This window comes from Martes martes, assembly GCF_963455335.1.
Source record: "Martes martes genome assembly, chromosome: 9".
NCBI classification, from domain to species: Eukaryota; Metazoa; Chordata; class Mammalia; order Carnivora; family Mustelidae; genus Martes; species Martes martes.
Genome location: NC_137896.1, coordinates 102,333,519 through 102,350,777, shown reverse-complemented (window position 1 = coordinate 102,350,777; position 17,259 = coordinate 102,333,519). Strand labels below are relative to the sequence as shown.

At 42.3% G+C, this 17,259-nt stretch overlaps 1 protein-coding gene across 3 annotated transcripts; it reads left to right on the top strand.

Annotated features, from left to right (window-relative positions):
* Positions 1 to 924: 924 nt before the first annotated feature.
* SLC20A1 (solute carrier family 20 member 1) lies at positions 925 to 16,115 on the top strand (the record flags this gene model as incomplete). Of its 3 annotated transcripts, XM_080812873.1 has the most annotated exons (11): positions 1,034 to 1,416; positions 1,562 to 1,702; positions 1,916 to 2,001; positions 6,383 to 6,479; positions 6,569 to 6,627; positions 9,522 to 9,641; positions 11,142 to 11,411; positions 11,520 to 12,078; positions 13,230 to 13,415; positions 14,191 to 14,275; positions 15,136 to 16,115. In XM_080812873.1, the coding sequence occupies exons 6-11, from the start codon at positions 9,623 to 9,625 to the stop codon at positions 15,295 to 15,297; spliced, it is 1,281 nt and encodes a 426-aa protein (XP_080668999.1). In that variant the 5' UTR covers positions 1,034 to 1,416; positions 1,562 to 1,702; positions 1,916 to 2,001; positions 6,383 to 6,479; positions 6,569 to 6,627; positions 9,522 to 9,622. The 3 variants fall into 3 exon arrangements, with proteins under 3 accessions (XP_080668998.1, XP_080669000.1, XP_080668999.1); XM_080812872.1 differs by lacking the exon at positions 6,569 to 6,627 and having other exon boundaries at positions 925 to 1,416; XM_080812874.1 differs by lacking the exons at positions 9,522 to 9,641; positions 11,142 to 11,411; positions 11,520 to 12,078; ... (1 more) ...; positions 14,191 to 14,275; positions 15,136 to 16,115 and having other exon boundaries at positions 925 to 1,416; positions 6,569 to 6,636.
* Between the last annotated feature and the right edge of the window lie 1,144 nt (positions 16,116 to 17,259).

Genomic DNA, 17,259 nt, shown 5'->3' with positions numbered 1-17,259 from the left:
CGGTGGGGCTGCGCCATCCTGGGGGCGGGGCTCCGGAGCCGGGGCGCGGCGCGGCGGGTCACGCGGGTCGCGGCGCCGGGCTATAAGTAGGGGCCGGCGGCGTGTGCCGCCAGAGTGATGGCTGCCGGCGCGCGCTGCGTGCTACCTCTTCTCGGCCGCTGAGGCGCCCGCGGGTGCTTCCAGGGTGGGTCGCCAGGCCCCGCCGAACCATCCCCGGAGCCTCCGCCCCGGGCCGACTCCTCGTCGACCCCAGGTGCGTGCGTCTGTGGTTCCAGCCCACCGCCGCAGCTTGCACCTCTCGTCTCCCGCTCGGCTCTTCGTTTCCTCTGGTGAGTAGTGGCGCCACCTTGGATAAAGCTTTCTTCTCCCCGCGGTCAGGCGTCGATGCCGTGGCGCGGGAGGCGGCCGGGTGGGCCGGTGCGGGCGGTGCGGCGAGATTCTGGCTTCGTTTCTGTTCGCCTCCCTCCCCCACCCTGCCCGCCCGCGGGCCTTTTTGGCGGTCCCCGGGCGGCGCGCGCGGGAACGGCCCTTTTCCGGTTTTCGTGGGGAGGGCGCGCGCGGGCGGGCGGCGGCGGGGGGCGGGGGTTGGGGGGATACGGGCTGGGCGCGCGCCGGCCGAGGAGGTCCCCGGCGCCACGTGCCCACCGCCTCGCTAGCCCTGCTCGGGGCCGGGGCCGGTGGGCTGCGGGCGGGGGTCAAGGCCGGGTCCCCCTGCCGCGTGGGCCAGCGCGAGGTGCTGCACGGGCTCCCCAAGGGCGCGCTGCTATTGTTATTTTCTTCCCCCTCCCCCCCAGGATGAACTTGCGTCCTTTCTCTTCTCCGCCATGGAATTCTCCTTGCTTTTAGCTCTCCAGAGCCAAAGAAACCCCAGACAACAGATGCCCATACGCAACGTATAGCAGTAACTCCCCAGCTCGGTTTCTGTGCCGTAGTTTACAGTATTTAATTTTATATAATATATATTATTTATTATAGCATTTTTGATACCTCATATTCTGTTTACACATCTTGAAAGCCGCTCAGTAATTCCCTTATAATTAAAAAAATAAACAAAACCACTAGTCTAGAGAATGGCATCTACCGTGACAACGCTGACTACCAGTACTATTGCTGCTACTGCTGCTTCTGGTCCATTGGTGGACTACCTATGGATGCTGATCCTGGGCTTCATTATTGCATTTGTCTTGGCGTTCTCCGTGGGAGCCAATGATGTAGCAAATTCGTTTGGTACAGCTGTGGGCTCAGGTGTAGTGACCCTCAAGCAAGCGTGTATCCTAGCTAGTATCTTTGAAACCGTGGGCTCCGTCCTACTGGGGGCCAAAGTGAGTGAAACAATCAGGAAGGGCTTGATCGACGTGGAGATGTACAACTCGACCCAACAGCTGTTGATGGCCGGCTCCGTCAGTGCGATGTTTGGTAAGTTCTTTTTATGTGTGTCCCTTAATGGCGGGTGAACAAATGGGTATTTCCCTTCCTGTGCTTTCCCTTTCAGATTTTCTTCTGCAGAATGCAGCGCATTCCTAAGAATTTTGCCATTTAATAAAACTTGCCTGTGTTTCAGGTTCTGCTGTGTGGCAACTAGTGGCTTCGTTTTTGAAGCTTCCCATTTCTGGAACCCATTGTATTGTTGGTGCAACCATTGGTTTCTCCCTTGTGGCAAAGGGGCAGGAGGGTGTCAAGTGGTCTGAACTGATAAAAATTGGTATGTTTAATTCTAAATGGTTTTTAAATTTTTATTCTTGTCATGCGCTATCATGGCACTATATGAAATATATGGTGTAAAATAGAAAGTTTTGAAGATAGGATATTAAAATGTAAAGTGGGTTTTTTTTTTTTTTTGGTTGGTTTGTTTTTGGTTTCTGATTTTCATTAGTTGACTTTTTTTTTTTTTTTTTTTTATTGTGTTCTGTTCCAGTGATGTCTTGGTTCATCTCTCCACTGCTTTCTGGTATTATGTCTGGAATTTTATTCTTCCTTGTTCGTGCATTCATCCTCCGTAAGGTAATCCTTCTCTCTCCTCCTTTATGACCTTTGATGGGTCATACTCAGTGGTATTCAGACTGCTAGCATTCTTTCAGATGTGATTGGTGTGGCCTTAGAAAGTTAAAAAATTTATGTTTGGTATATTTCTTGTATGTCGCTAAGTTTTCTGAAAGAAACAAGTTTGCGGCAACCAAGAATGCATTCAGGCAGGAAAAATTGAATGAGTATTGGGACGCCTGGGTGGCTCAGTTGGTTAAGCAGCTGCCTTCGGCTCAGGTCATGATCCCAGCGTCCTGGGATCGAGTCCCACATCAGGCTCCTTGCTCCGCGGGGAGCCTGCTTCTCCCTCTGCCTCTGCCTACCACTCTGTCTGCCTGTGCTCGCTCGCTCTCTCTCTAACAAAAAAAAAAAAAAAAAAAAAAAATTTAAAAAAAAAAATTGAATGAGTACTGTGGTGTCCCAAGAAATAGGAGAGGCTGGGAATGAGAAAATAAGGAAATTTATTCAGGGGGGCTTTGTAGAGGTGTTTGCAGATTATTGCTTTACCTAAACCATCATCTGCAGATCAATTTGACTTACAAGCTTGGGGTTCAGGAAGTCACAGTGTCTCTTGAGGCTTTTTTTTTTTTTTTTTAAAGCTGATAGTTAAATTGCGTAGTTTGGGTCTCCACATAGTTAATTTTGTAGTACTGAGGGGCGCCTGGGTGGCTCAGTGGGTTAAAACCTCTGCCTTCGGCTCAGGTCGTGGTCCCAGGGTCCTGGGATCGAGTCCCACATCGAGCCCACGTGGGCTCTCTGCTCAGCAGGGAGCCTGCTTCCCTTCCTCTCTGCCTGCTTCTCTGCCTACTTATGATCTCTGTCTGTCAAATAAATTAAAAAAAAATTAAAAAAAAATTTTGTAGTACTGATTATCATAACCAGTTTATAAGCTTCTAGGTGGAGACTCTATCTCTCACAGTGACTTGACTCTAATTTCTTAGACTGGGTAAAAAGAGCCAATAAAGGTAGTTTTGTTTTGTTTTTCTTGGCCAAAAAGAAAAGTTTCCAGACAGTCATTTAATTTCCTGTCCTATTTGAAAATCCCTTTTGAGTGGCCCAATAGCATTTCTTTTATCTAGAAGTCTGGTGCTGGCTCCAAAATAAATGTAGACGACAAGGGATGTTGTCATTGGACTGAGTTATTTACTGAGTAAGAATAAATGCATTTTGCTCAGGAAACAAAGTTGTCCCTTTTTTGAGGTGAATGGCTCTTAACGGTTCATTGTAAGTTCTTAAAAATGCTCCTAAACGGAAGAAATCTGAGTGAAGGAAGATAGGTAGCTTAGAAATCTGAGTGAAGGAAGATAGGCAGCTTAATCCCAAAGGGTAAGAATATATTCAGTCATTTGTTTGGTCTAGTTGTAAGCTTCTGTAGGGAAGGATTCGTACCTTTGTGGAAATACCATGATTCATTAATCACTTTTCCTGTGACCGGAGTGTAGAATATAGCAGTTGAATATTTGGAAAATTTGAAACATTTGTAGGTTGGTTATAACTTGAGAGTAAATAGTTAATTGTTACTATTATTGGCCTTGAAATTTGCTATTGTTCTATTTAGCAAACAGGTATGAAGCGCTCCTACCCTCCCAATCCCCAGAACTACTGTAGCATATGATAACATGATGCTTAGATTTGAGGCATACCAGTAGTCAAGCTCAGATTCTTCAATCTTCTTATTAGAGCCATATAGCTTGCTCTATACCAGATAACCAGGAGAATTAATAGGATCCTCTGTAGGGGATTCCTGCTTTATATAAAAGTTTATATTGGGTCTTTGTTGATTATTGGGAAGCAGATTGTTCTGATTCTGGAAAGGCTTTGTGTGTCTCCAGACAAAACAAACTTGTTTTCTTTCTTGGAGGGAGAATGGTGGTGGTGCTCTGAGGGATTTTTAGTGGCCCGAATCTCTGATTTGAGAAATACATGGCAGGTATTTTTTACCCAAATTTAATAGCTTAAGTTAAGTATATTAACTTCTTAACTATATATTCATTGTGGGGGAATGAGGGTGGACATGATCAAGAATGATTGGAATAGTGTTTAAAACAGTATTGACTTTGAGGACCTTCTTGACCTCCAGGCTCCCCTTTCCTCCCCATGGCCCATATATACCCTTGTGTCCAGTCTATCAGTGAGTCTTTAGGTGATGAATGTGAATAGTTCTAGTTATCTCAGGTTTTAAATCTCAAGAAAACAGCCTTATGCTGGTAACCTTTGGGCATCCTGGCTGTTAAAGTCTGAATATTTGACCATTAAAATGCTTTCCAACTTAAGATTCTGTTTTGGGAATTAACATTAAAATTGCTTTTAAAGAATTTTGTTTTCTCAATGTCTATTTCAAGGGTATTGTGTGGTCTATTAGGAAAAACCAGAATGGAGGTGCTATACTTCCTCTTAAGGACTGAGGGCAATAAACAGGAAATAGGGGAAAAGGGTAAGTTTTCCTATTGAGTATTTAAATGCTAGTCAGAGAAAACGGGTTGTTCAGCATTTTCCCTTTTGTTAGGAATCACATTAAATCTAGGACATCTTTTCAAACTCAGAGGAGCCTTTTTGTTTATACAAAGGCTTATGGGAACATCCACTATGTAAACAGTGGACTATTCTGGTTGAAGATGGGGAATTATGAAGACCCCTCTTTCACATCTCACGTAACTGTATGGTGAGATATTTACATTATTTCTAGGTAAAGATTCAAGTGTGTGTTAGATGGGTCATACAGTAATACAAATTTTATGAAGTCGTTAGCCTTGGTTACCTCTTGTGAGTGACCCAGAGGAGTCTGGAGGTAGTAAAAGGGAGAACACAGTTTATGTTTTCTCCTGCCCTCCCCACCCTCCTGGCTGATTTACGAATTTAGCCTTTTAGACTATGAGCTTGTATTTCATTTCTTTTTCTTTTCTTTATTTTTTAAAGATTTTATTTATTCGAGAGAGAATATGAGCTGGGGGAGAGGGAGAGGCAGACTCCCCACTAAACAGGGGATGACCCCCCCCCTCCCCCACCATGGGGCTCAGATCCCAGGACCCATCCAGGCATCCCTAGTCAGAAGTTTTAGAATCATTTTGGGTCTTTCCCTTCTCAAGATTTTCTTTTGGATTGCGATCAAGACAGCATTAAACCTTTAGGATAATATCTTTCAAAGTTTAGTCTTCCCCATATATTCAGATCTGTATTCTCTTTAAGGGTTTGACTTCAGTGTTTTCCTATAGAATTAATACACATTTGTTGTTAATGCAACTCTTATTTCCAGTCGCACTAGCCGTGCAGTTCCTTAAACATTTGTTGGAGTTTTTGCCTGAGGGCTTTTGCACTCTGTCTGGAATACACCATCCCCCCTTGCTTTTTTCCCACCTTTAGATATGTACTGGCTTGTTGACTTAACACATTTGTGTCTTTGTTCCACTGATACTCCCCAGTGTGCCCCTCCTTCCATCACTGCCCCTTACTCTTTTTTATTTTCTTTGTAGTATTTATTGCTACTTTTTTCTGTACTAGAATGTAAATGCCAGTTTTCTGAGGGCAGGAACTTTGTCTCATTCATTCCCGTATTTTGGTGCCCAGAATAGTGTTTGGCATAGTCTGTTGAATGAGGAAGTGACTTAGTGTACAATTCATTTTTATCTTAGCACTCTGGTAGATCATTAATAGTGGCATATTTATTGATGTCTAGAAAAGATGGTTGTCACAGGTAAATTCTGCATATTTTGGTTTTAAGAAATCTTTGCAGACATGCTGAGAAATGTCCTCACATCTCATTGTCTATGTCTTGACATCTTTTACAAATGTATAGTACATCTCAGATGTATGCTCAGATTTACTTCTAGCCATCAGGTTCCTTAGAATACTGGGTGATGGGGGGTGCCTGGGTGGCTCAGTGGATTAAGCCTCTGCCTTCAGCTCAGGTCATGATCTCAGGGTCCTGGGATCGAGCCCCACATTGGGCCCTCTGCTCAGCAGGGAACCTGTTTCCCCCTCTCTCTCTGCCTGCCTCTCTGCCTACTTGTGATCTCTCTCCATCAAATAAATAAATAAAATCTTAAAAAAAAAAAGTACTGGGTGATGAAACTGATTATTTGGGACATTACGAGTCACTGGTATAAGTAGCCTTGTTAGAAATAGCACCCTTTCCCCCTCAAATAATAAAAAACCAAACACAAACTTAGGTTCAGGTAGATGTATACGATGAGATCAGCCTTGGTAGGGAGACTTCCAGGAACAAGGCCAACTGGGCTTTTCCTACTACTGTGGAGACCATTAGCTGGCACAGTAATTCCTGAACCTGCCCTTTTACAAGGTTCTATGGAAATGAGTTAACTTTAACACCTTTTAAGGTATTGATCTTAATGATCTTTTACAGGCAGATCCAGTTCCTAATGGTTTGCGAGCTTTGCCGGTTTTCTATGCCTGCACAGTTGGAATAAACCTTTTTTCCATCATGTATACCGGAGCACCTTGTAAGTACATACCAAAATATTTAAATGTGAATTTAAGTTGTTTATAAAACTTGCATTAAATGCCCAATTTACCCCTTTTTGCTTTACAGGGCTGAAATCTCCTAGAAGGTGGCTGGCCTGCGCCCATTTCAGAAGGCTGCAGGCTAGTGTATGCTGAGTTAACCTAGATAGTTTTTCAACCAAAGAGACCTGCTAAGATTCTAAATCACTACAGACCTTTACTCTTTAGTCTTCACAGGACCCACGATAATATGACCTTCTCCCTCCCTTTCTCCTATCTATGCTGAAAATACTGGAAGTGATAATGACCTCAACTACTGACTACTGAAGAGTCATTAGTTATATTTGGTCTTCAATAATCAGTCATTTAGAACTGGTTTGCTGGATATTCTCATTTTTCTCTCCCAAATGGAGCTACCTTTGTTTCTAAGCACTAAATTTACTTTCCTGAATCTGCTTGAATGAGAAGAGTTGGGATGTTTAACAACTGGTCTAAGTGCACTTGGAAGAAGAATTCATGCAGCTAAGAGGAAAAATAATTTGTGAGGATATAAAGATTAAAATGATTGCTTTTATTTTGGGACTAAGGCAAAGCATCGATTAAATTATGATACGTGTTTAATTTGGGAACTGAAAAAGATCAGTCACTTGTAATTTACAGGACGTTACATGCTTTGATCAGTCATTTTGCTGTCTAGGGTCATTTGACTTGATGGTCAAGTCAGTGGCTTTTGATCTTTTGACCGTGACCCACTGGAAAAAATACATTGTACGTTGCTGTCCAAGACACCCATGTAGAGAAGCTACTTGCTCTTAACTGTGTGCTGTGCACCCATATTTTCAGATAATTCTCCACCTTTTTTTTTTTTAAGATTTTATTTATTTATTTGATGGATAGAGATCACAAGTAAGCAGAGAGGCAGGCAGAGAGAGAGGGAAGCAGGCTCCCCGCTGAGCAGGGAGCCGATGCAGGGCTTAATCCCAGGACCCTGAGATCACCACCAGAGCTGAAGGCAGAGGCTTAACCCACTGAGCCACCCAGGCGCCCCTCTCTAGCTTTTTTTTTAATGCTCCTTGGGGCCAACTAAATTGATTACTTTTCTGACTAATGGATCATAACTTGTTTCTTATACTTCACTGGGGTAATAAGTCACTGACCAGAAATGAAATTAGCTCAGTATTTTTTTTAACCTTGTCTTTATTCTTGGAATAATTAGGAAAGAAAATGGACAACTTAATGAGAACATTGATCTTACTTAGGGGATACCAGACTCCTTACGAAATGGTATGGGCAAAGAAAAGCTTGCATGCTACATTTTCGTTCTTTTTTAAATTGAAGTCTTTGTGCTAAACTGAAAAAGTCTCCTGTGAGGCTCTCAGCACTGATGTTTTATCTGGTAGCAGCAAAGCTCGTAGTTCAGCGAAATTAGAAACTTAAACTTTCAATCATTTTTGAAAAAGGAACTTGGAATGTTTTTGTTCTGTTCTTTGTGGATCATTTATAAGAAAAATTTCCCCTTCTCGTTTCCCCTCTTTGGGGAACTTGGAACACAGGCAAATTTAAATTGTGATAGAGATTGATTAAATTTCATGAATATTTTAGTTTGTGTGACTAAATATATGGTTAAAATTGATAGGAATTAAAATGGAAAGATTTATAGTCACTATAGAACTTTAGTTTTGAAGGGACCACAATTTATATCTGATTTTTAAATATTAATAATTGGGGAGAGAATAGATTTTCCATTTTTTTTTAAAGATTTTATTTATTTATTTGACAGAGATCACAAGTAGGCAGAGAAGCAGGCAGAGGAGAAAGCAGGCTTCCCGCCGAGCAGAGAGCCTGATGCGGGGCTCGATCCCAGGACCCTTGGATCATGACCTGTGCCGAAGGCAGAGGCTTTAACCCACTGAGCCACCCAGGGGCCCCTTTCCATTTTTTTTTTTTTTTTAAGATTTTTATTTATTTGACAGTAGGCAGAGAGGCAGGCAGAGAGAGAAGGAGGGGAAGCAGGCTCCTTGCTGAGTAGAGCGTCCGATGCGGGGCTTCATCCCAGAACCCTGGGATCATGACCTGAGCCGAAGGCAGAAGCTTTAACCCACTGAGCCAACCAGGTGCCCCTAGATCTTCCATTTTATAAGTAATTTAATTCCTAATCAGAATAAAGCAAAAGAACTGCAGGTAGCCAAGCTATTCTTGGATGAACTATAGATCATTATAACATCTTTTAGGCTAAAATAGAATTCTATAGTGCTTTGCTTCAGTCAGTAGTCTGGGCTAGTGGCTTGGAACCTGTTGGCATATGAGTGATAAGCAGAGGAGAACTGATACTGATGATCCCAAAGCTAGGTGGAAAGTAGGCAAGTCTCTAAGATAAGGCTTGTTAATGAAATTACCACTAAACTATTTTCTTTTTGTGAAAGATAGCCCTTTGAACTACTCTTATCTTTTGATAGATAATCTGGTTTTTCTGTATCTTAGTTTGATAATGTCTCCTAAGAGATAATCTTTTTAAAGGATTTTACTGAAGGATAATACAGTGGATGTGGTAACTTCCACAGAAAATTCTGTCACTATGACAAAGACGATTCTTGGGGTCCCTTTCTTTTTAACATCAAAATCTGTATATGCAAACATAATGTGTGGCAGCTACCATCTGGAGGCTAGGGAGTAGAACGCTTCCATTTTTTCATAGCTAGTTGCAGATCCTGAGTATAGTGATCCTTATTATCTTCTAAGTAAAGAAAGGAAAAAAAAAAACAGTTTTTGAAGGAGCTTGGGAGACTTGAACCTAATCTAGCAGGTGTGGAAAGTGGGCCAGAGGTGGTGGTGTGGGTTTCAGATGACTGGGGGATTTTTCTCCCCTCCTGAATTTATGTAGTCAGGAACACAATGAAAACCCTGTGGACTTAAGACTGGCAGCAATTGTAAAGGGTGATGGGCTGGCTTGGGGAACCCCAGAGTCCCCAGAGGAGGGTTTACACATTGTTGCAGGGGGCTGTTGCCCTGGGGTTTTCAAGATGCACCATTTTATCTCCTAGTGCTGGGCTTTGACAAACTTCCTCTGTGGGGCACCATCCTCATCTCGGTGGGATGTGCAGTTTTCTGTGCCCTTATCGTCTGGTTCTTTGTATGTCCCAGGATGAAGAGAAAAATCGAACGTAAGTAACAAATTGTGGCAGAACATTTTAACTAGGAATGTGCTTGTTACTTCTTGTGTGATCAGTTAATAAAAACACACTATTTGGATAGATTGGCAAAATCACAAATTTTAAGTGAGATTTCAGGAGATGGGTTTATTGGCCAAACTATGTTTTTATTGACTTGAAATGACCTGAGACCTACTCATAGGGAATACTTGACATATGTTGGGGATGAACTGGTCATTTAATCTAATTTTTACTGTATCAGTTGCTGGTGACAGAAATACACAGAGAAGTAGCTTAACATTAACTTCAAAATATGAGGATATCTTAAAGTGTAATAAGGGGTAGGCATAAAATTTTCAAGGGGGAAACTATTCTAACTACTTCTGTGTGTAACTTCAGATTTTGACATGCAAATTTAAGTGTCTTGTTAATATCTGACTTTTAGATGTGGTCGGTTCTCAGAATTGTCACACAGATTTGAGAGGTTGATATTTTCCATTGTTAATGTGAAGGGAATGTTTAGACTGTTATTACATACGGTAGTAGAGTATAATTAAATAGAGAATAAATTTTGTTAGTGTTAGTCTTATTTAAATCTTGTATTCATTTCCTTACTGGCTGAGATTTGTTACGTAATCTTTCTGCCCTTTTCATCTGTAAATGCTTGGTTAGAGATTTCACCGTTGTCTTTGGGAAGTGAAGGGCTGCACACACTGCAGGGGCACTAGGAAGAGTGCTGTGTCATTGCAGCTGCACTGAGGTGCTTGTGCCGTGCGCACAGTGGGAATGAGGCTTGCCTGACCTCCTGTCTCGTTTTTCCTCCAGTTTGGGAGAAGAGACAAGTCTTGCTAATGTTTTAGGTCCTAGTCTATAGCATGGTTGTGCTGCCTGAATGAACATGTAAATGTACTGGGCATTGGTGGACTGGGCAGAGGATATTCCTGCCTAGTCAGGGCATTTAGATCCATAAGGTGCAGAACATTAAAGCACGTCTCTGTTTTACAGAGGTGGGAATTCGAGTTGTCCTCTTTAGTTGTCTGCATTGAGCTGTTCCTTTGCTTAAACTCCTAGACTGAAATTTAGGGGCATTCCTTTTTTAAAAAGAATGTGAATTAGATGCAGTGTAAATTTTCAGTCTGTCCACCTCATGCTTGAGGTACGTTTCACCTCAGAATGGGTTAGCAGGGAGCTAGGAATAGTTTTTATCCTTATAAAACCGAAACCTTTGTTTTGTAAAGGAGAAGAATACACAACAGAGCCTATAGTGCCTAAAATATTTTACTGTCTGGCCCTTTACTGAAAAAGTTTGTGACTGCTGAAGCATTGTTGATTTCTTCCCAAAGGAAAGATAGGAGATAGGGCAAGTGAAGCAGACAAGGAAACTTATCCCAAATTTTCACTGAAATACATTACTTTGAGATGGATATTTTTGAGGTGGGGGGAGGGGAGGTGTGGAATGAGTTAGTTTGGTCCAAACCAAACCAAACCAAGCCCCCACCCCCTTTTTTCTAGGAGAAATAAAGTCTAGTCCTTCTGAAAGCCCTTTAATGGAAAAAAAGAATAGCTTGAAAGAAGACCATGAAGAAACAAAGTTGTCTCTCAGTGATATTGAAACCAGGAATCCTATTGCTGAGGTAGGATCTGCCACGGTGCCCCTCCGGGCTGTGGTGGAGGAGAGAACAGTTTCGTTCAAACTTGGAGACTTGGAGGAAGCTCCAGAGCAAGAGCGGCTTCCCAGCGTGGATCTGAAAGAGGAAACCAGCATAGACGGCACCATGAATGGTGAGTGGAGTGAGAAGAGTTTTACTTTGTTACCTGTACTGGGGAGGAGGCTTATTGTTTGGACCCCATGATGTTTGTTTTTAACATTACTGTTTTGGTCTTGGCTAGGGGCAGTGCAGTTGCCTAATGGGAACCTTGTTCAGTTCAGTCAAGCCGTCAGTAACCAGATAAATTCCAGTGGGCACTATCAGTATCACACTGTGCATAAAGATTCTGGCTTATACAAAGAGCTGCTCCATAAATTACATCTTGCCAAGGTGGGAGACTGCATGGGAGACTCTGGCGACAAACCCTTGAGGCGCAATAATAGCTATACTTCATATACAATGGCAATTTGTGGCATGCCTCTGGATTCATTCCGTGCTAAAGAAGGTGAACAGAAAGGTGAAGAAATGGAGAAGCTGACCTGGCCTAACGCAGACAGCAAGAAGCGAATTCGAATGGACAGTTACACCAGTTACTGCAATGCTGTGTCTGATATTCACTCGGCATCCGAGATGGACATGAGTGTCAAGGCAGAGATGGGTCTGGGGGAGAGAAAAGGAAGTAGCGGCTCTCTCGAAGAATGGTATGACCAGGATAAACCAGAGGTGTCTCTCCTCTTCCAGTTCCTACAGATCCTTACAGCTTGCTTTGGGTCATTTGCCCATGGTGGAAATGATGTCAGGTCAGTTGACTTGGAATCTCAGCGTCATGCTTTCTGGTTTTGTATCACCTTATCCCTTTTATAAGGCTATGGTTGTGGCTTTGGTACCATAGCACCCTGTGGGACACGAATAGTCTAGTGAGGAGGAGGTAATAGCTGTTACTGACTTAATTAAACAGGCAGCAAAATTTTTTTTAGAGGGGTGCTTGACTGGCTCAGTAGAGCGAGCATGTAAGTTTGAGGCCCATGTTGGGTGTAGAGATTACTTAAAATCTTTTTTTTTTTTTTTTAAAGAGATTTTACTTATTTATTTGACAGAGATCACAAGTAGGCAGAGAGGCAGGCAGAGAGAGAGAGAGAGGGAAGCAGGCTTCCCTCTGAGCAGGGAGCCTGATGTGGGGGCTCGATCCCAGGACCCTGGGATCATGACCTGAGCTGAAGGCAGAGGCTTAACCCACTGAGCCACCCAGGCGCCCCGTGACTACTTAAAATCTTAAAAAAAATATTGTCCCCCCCCACCTTAGATTACAAAGAATGTTTCTGTAGATGATAAACACAGATATTCTTCAGGGAGAGGTCTTCTCTGTCAAGATAGGGGCCAGTTCTGTGATAGTAAATTCTATGAATACTGAGATGAAAAGCTTAAAAATCACTGCCCTAGGGAATGAATTTGGATGTTGTTGGCCTTAGTTCTGTGGTTTGTAAACTGGTCATTGGAACCTGAGTTGTTCTAGGCTACCTGTTGGATGAGAGGCCACCAAATGCATGGGATTCTTCTCTTGAGAGCAGCTTTTATTTTCTTCTGCTGTGTATGTTGGGGTTCTCTTTTTTTCTGTTGAAAGGACTGTTTGCTAAATGAGCTTGACAGTTTTGCTTTAAATAATCTAGTAGGTCATTTAGCAAACTGGATCTTGCCAAATTCTAGTTCTGCCTGAAAAATCATTTTTTTTAAAGATTTTATTTATTTATTTGACAGACAGAAATCACAAGTAGGCAGAGAGGCAGACAGAGTGCGGGGGGCAGGAAGCAGGCTCCCCGCTGAGCAGAGAGCCTGATGTGGGGCTCGATCCCAGGACCCTGGGATCATGACCCGAGCTGAAGGCAGAGGCTTTAACCCACTGAGCCACCCAGGCGCCCCTGAAAAATCATTTTTGTCCTCTTTTTTCTTTCAGCAATGCCATTGGTCCTCTGGTTGCTTTGTATCTGGTTTATGACACAAGAGATGTTTCTTCAAAAGTGGCAACACCAATATGGCTTCTGCTCTATGGTGGAGTTGGTATTTGTATTGGTCTGTGGGTTTGGGGAAGGAGAGTTATCCAGACCATGGGGAAAGATCTGACACCAATCACACCTTCTAGGTAAGTTGGTAAAACAGGTCTTAGACTAATGCTCATTTTCTTAGGATGCATAATATGTGTAGTGTTACCACACGAATCTTCAGCTAATGTAACCCAAGCTCGAATTATTTCCTGGTGTTCTCTCATTGTTGTGAACTTTTTCGATTTTACATACTGTCTGACCCTTAAACAAAATTTTGGTCAAATATTCGTCTCCAGTGGTCTCTTAATAACGTAACTTTTCTGAGAAAGGCTGTGTGTGGAGCAAATAGTCTGTATACTTGTCCTTTATTTGTCTCTACTTGAGAGCTAAGACTAATGTTTATTACATTCTTCAAAATAGAAGGGCAGACTTTGATAATGGGCTTCTAGGAACCCTTAGAACCTTAAAAATGTTAGAAAAGAGGGAAGAGAGCCCGATTTAAAGTAGATTTCAGGTGCACCTGGGTGGCTCAGGTAGTTAAGCATCTGCCTTTGGCTTAGGTCATGATCTCCAGGTCCTGGGATCCCACCCTACACTGGGCTCCCTACTTGGTGGGGAGTCTGCTCTTCCCTTTAAGATTGCCTCTTCCCACCCCTCTGCTTGTGCTGTCTGTCTCTCTCAAATGAATAAGGAATAAATAAAATCGTAAAAATAAAGCAGATTTCAGGAGCTACAGCAAATGAAAGATGTTAGGTCAGTGTCAGGTTTTGTCACTGAGTGGATCACAGTAAGATTGTGTTAACTTTGAGGTAATGTTAGCTTATAAAAAAGATCACCTTCCATTCTTGACAAGTAATCTTTTTATGTCTACAGTGGCTTCAGTATTGAACTGGCATCTGCCCTCACGGTGGTAATTGCATCAAATATTGGTCTTCCCATCAGTACAACACACTGTAAAGTAAGTGTAGTGTAATGTATATGAATTGTGTATTGAATGGTTCTAGTAATACAAAGAGGTTTTTTTTTTTTTAATGTAATAACTGTGGTTTAGAAAGTTTTATGCAGTTGGAGTCTTGAAGAGTTCACAAATTTAGGACAAATGACTGCAATAATGTAAAGGCTTACAGTTTATAATTCCTTGGGTCGAGTGTTCTTGTTTAAGCCGATAATGTATGTTCTCCCCAAACAATGGCGAAAGTCCTTTTACAGATAGTTAACCTATCTGTGAGGCATGTTGGGCTGTTGAAGGGCAGCGTTATTTATAGAAGGCGTATATTCATAGCCTCAGAATTGAAATACTGAGAATCTTGTTGAATTCTGAAGTTGCTCGATGGCCATGTAATAACTAGAAAAAGGAAGAAACTAGCTTCCTTAAGGCAATTTAAGTTGGTTCATCCTGGAGCCTGTGAGTCATACTTCCTCTTCTAGGGTATCTCCAGGTGATTGGCTATGAGGTCTGATATCTGTCCTCCTCTAAAATGATGCTTGGAAAACCTGGAACTTAAAATAATTTATTAAAACAGTTGATTTATTTAATACTTTATTAAAGCAGTTGATTAAAATGCCAGTAGTTCAGAAGAGAGAAAGGAAGTGTTCTCGTTCTCGTCTTTTTACCCAGTTACCACAGAAGTAATGATTGGATTTTTGTTTTGCCTTCATCTTCCCATGAGTAATCTGCTTCTTACCCTGTTACAAACCATCTTTCATGGAATCAGTCTCATCAGCAGTTTGGGGCTGCTTACCTATGTACGATCATGAGTCTGTTACCAGAATACCATTGGCCTTTCCTAACCAGTGTCCTCGATCCCTCTCTGCTAGGTGGGCTCTGTCGTATCTGTCGGCTGGCTCCGATCCAAAAAGGCTGTTGACTGGCGACTCTTCCGCAACATTTTTATGGCCTGGTTTGTTACCGTCCCCATTTCTGGCGTTATTAGTGCTGCTATTATGGCAGTCTTCAAATATGTCATCCTCAGAGCGTGAAGCTGTTTGAGATTACAATTCGTGTCGATGTTTGGGGCCACCTTACACATTCCTGCTCCTTTCAAGAAGGATCACAGTGTTACAGAAGACCGACAAGAGTTTTTTTTAAAGTTTGGGAGCTGTGGGAGGGAAGTGTTACTTGTGCTATAATTGCTTTTGTGCTAAATACAACTTGTCTCAAAATTAGCTATGTAAAATAGCCGGGTTTCCACTGGTTCCTATTGAGGTCCCTTTTCCTTCTGGGCTGTGAATTCCTGTACATAATTCTCTACTTTTTGTATGAGGCTTCAATTCCATTATGTTTTAATGTTGTCTCTGAAGATAACTTGTGATTCCTTTTTTTGTTTGTTTGTTTTTGTTCTTTAAACAACCATTCAGAGCCTTTTGACGCAGTGTGCTCTGCTTTGGTGGTTTCACCAGCTTCTGCCCTAACATGCACAGGGACCTAACAACAAACATAACTGAAGCTTCCCTTGTAGTCTCTTAGAGAAATAGAGCCATTTGTACTCTGCCCTCCTGTCGGTAGTGGCAGGTTCCATTGGCATATGTGGGAACTTCTTATAGGGATGAGGTTCTTTGGACACAGTTAAAATTTTTAAGTTAGTAGAAACTTCTTGACAAGCAATTCATTGACAATTATTGCTGAAAAGAAGTAGGAAGAAAAAGCCTTCTGGCCATCTTGGTTATTTCTTTACAATTTCTGGCGGTGTGGGATGGATGAATGGAGTGGAATATGAACTTTGGGCAAGTTAAATGGGACAGCCTTCCATGTTCATCTGTCTACCTCTTAACTGAATAAAAAAGCCTACAGTTTTTAGAAAATTTTGTTCTCATGGTTTTTGTTCATGTTTGAAGCATCTGGGCTCCAGATCAGTTAGCCCTATGCCATTCTTAGGAGAGAGTTCTCATCTTAAATGAGAGCAACCGACTTACTTAAACTTCCCCACTCCTCCCTGGTAAGTTTCTTGTGATCCCAGAATGTACATGACTTAACTCCGTAGGTACTGTTGTAGCTGTTTGGCATTTTTCCTTATAATAGCACAGCCTAGACACTTTCACGTTAGCATGTATAAATGTACTCATTGTTTGACAGCCACAAAGTTTTCCTGTTTGAATGGACTGTTTTATCAGATCCTTATTTAGAATGTCCCTAGCTTTGCTATTATGAAGGATGTTAAGACAGGTGGGGTGTGTGTATGTGTGTGTGGGTAGCTCAACTTAAAAATGCTCAGTGTTGGGTTCTTCAGTCTGGACCCATTATCTCTTTTACCCTTGATCAGAACAGTTAATGAAAAGTATTTTGCATTGCAAACTATGTTGATGATTCCTGTCCTGAGAGTTGTGTTTTAGGAAGATGCTTTTGAGAAGCCACACTGTACCACATAAAGATAAGCCTGCCTGCCCTATGCCTGAGAGAGATTAGATCACTGGTTGGGTACATGCCATAGACTCCTCGATGTTCACCATTTAAGGTCAGGCACTGTGCTAAGCTTTTTATATACATTTAATCCTTAAGACCCCTTCAAATAGGTTTTTACCCCTCTCTTACAGATGACAGAACCGGCCTGGGGAGCTTTATCTTTCCCAGTATTACATGGTAGCAGAGAATGGACATCAGTTGTAGCCTTTGGGGCTGGCTGAAAGTAGCCTTGTGATTTTTTTATTTGAGGAAGGAAGGAGGGGGCTCTATATGGTAAAACTGAAGGTTTTGGAGGAGATGCTCTTGAGTTTTGGTATTGGTTTCCTTTCCTGATGCTGTGTGACCTCACAACAGTTGTCCATCGTGTCTTCCCTATGATTAAATGAATAGTGACCAGCCTCAACATTTCCCCTTGGCTTGGGAGAAAACAGCTGAGAAAATACTTCAATCAAGAATGTGTTTCTCTAGGAAGAGCAGCTAGATGTGGGGAAGAGGAACCCCAAGAGCTGGGAAGAGACCAGAGGGAGTTTGTATTTCCATAT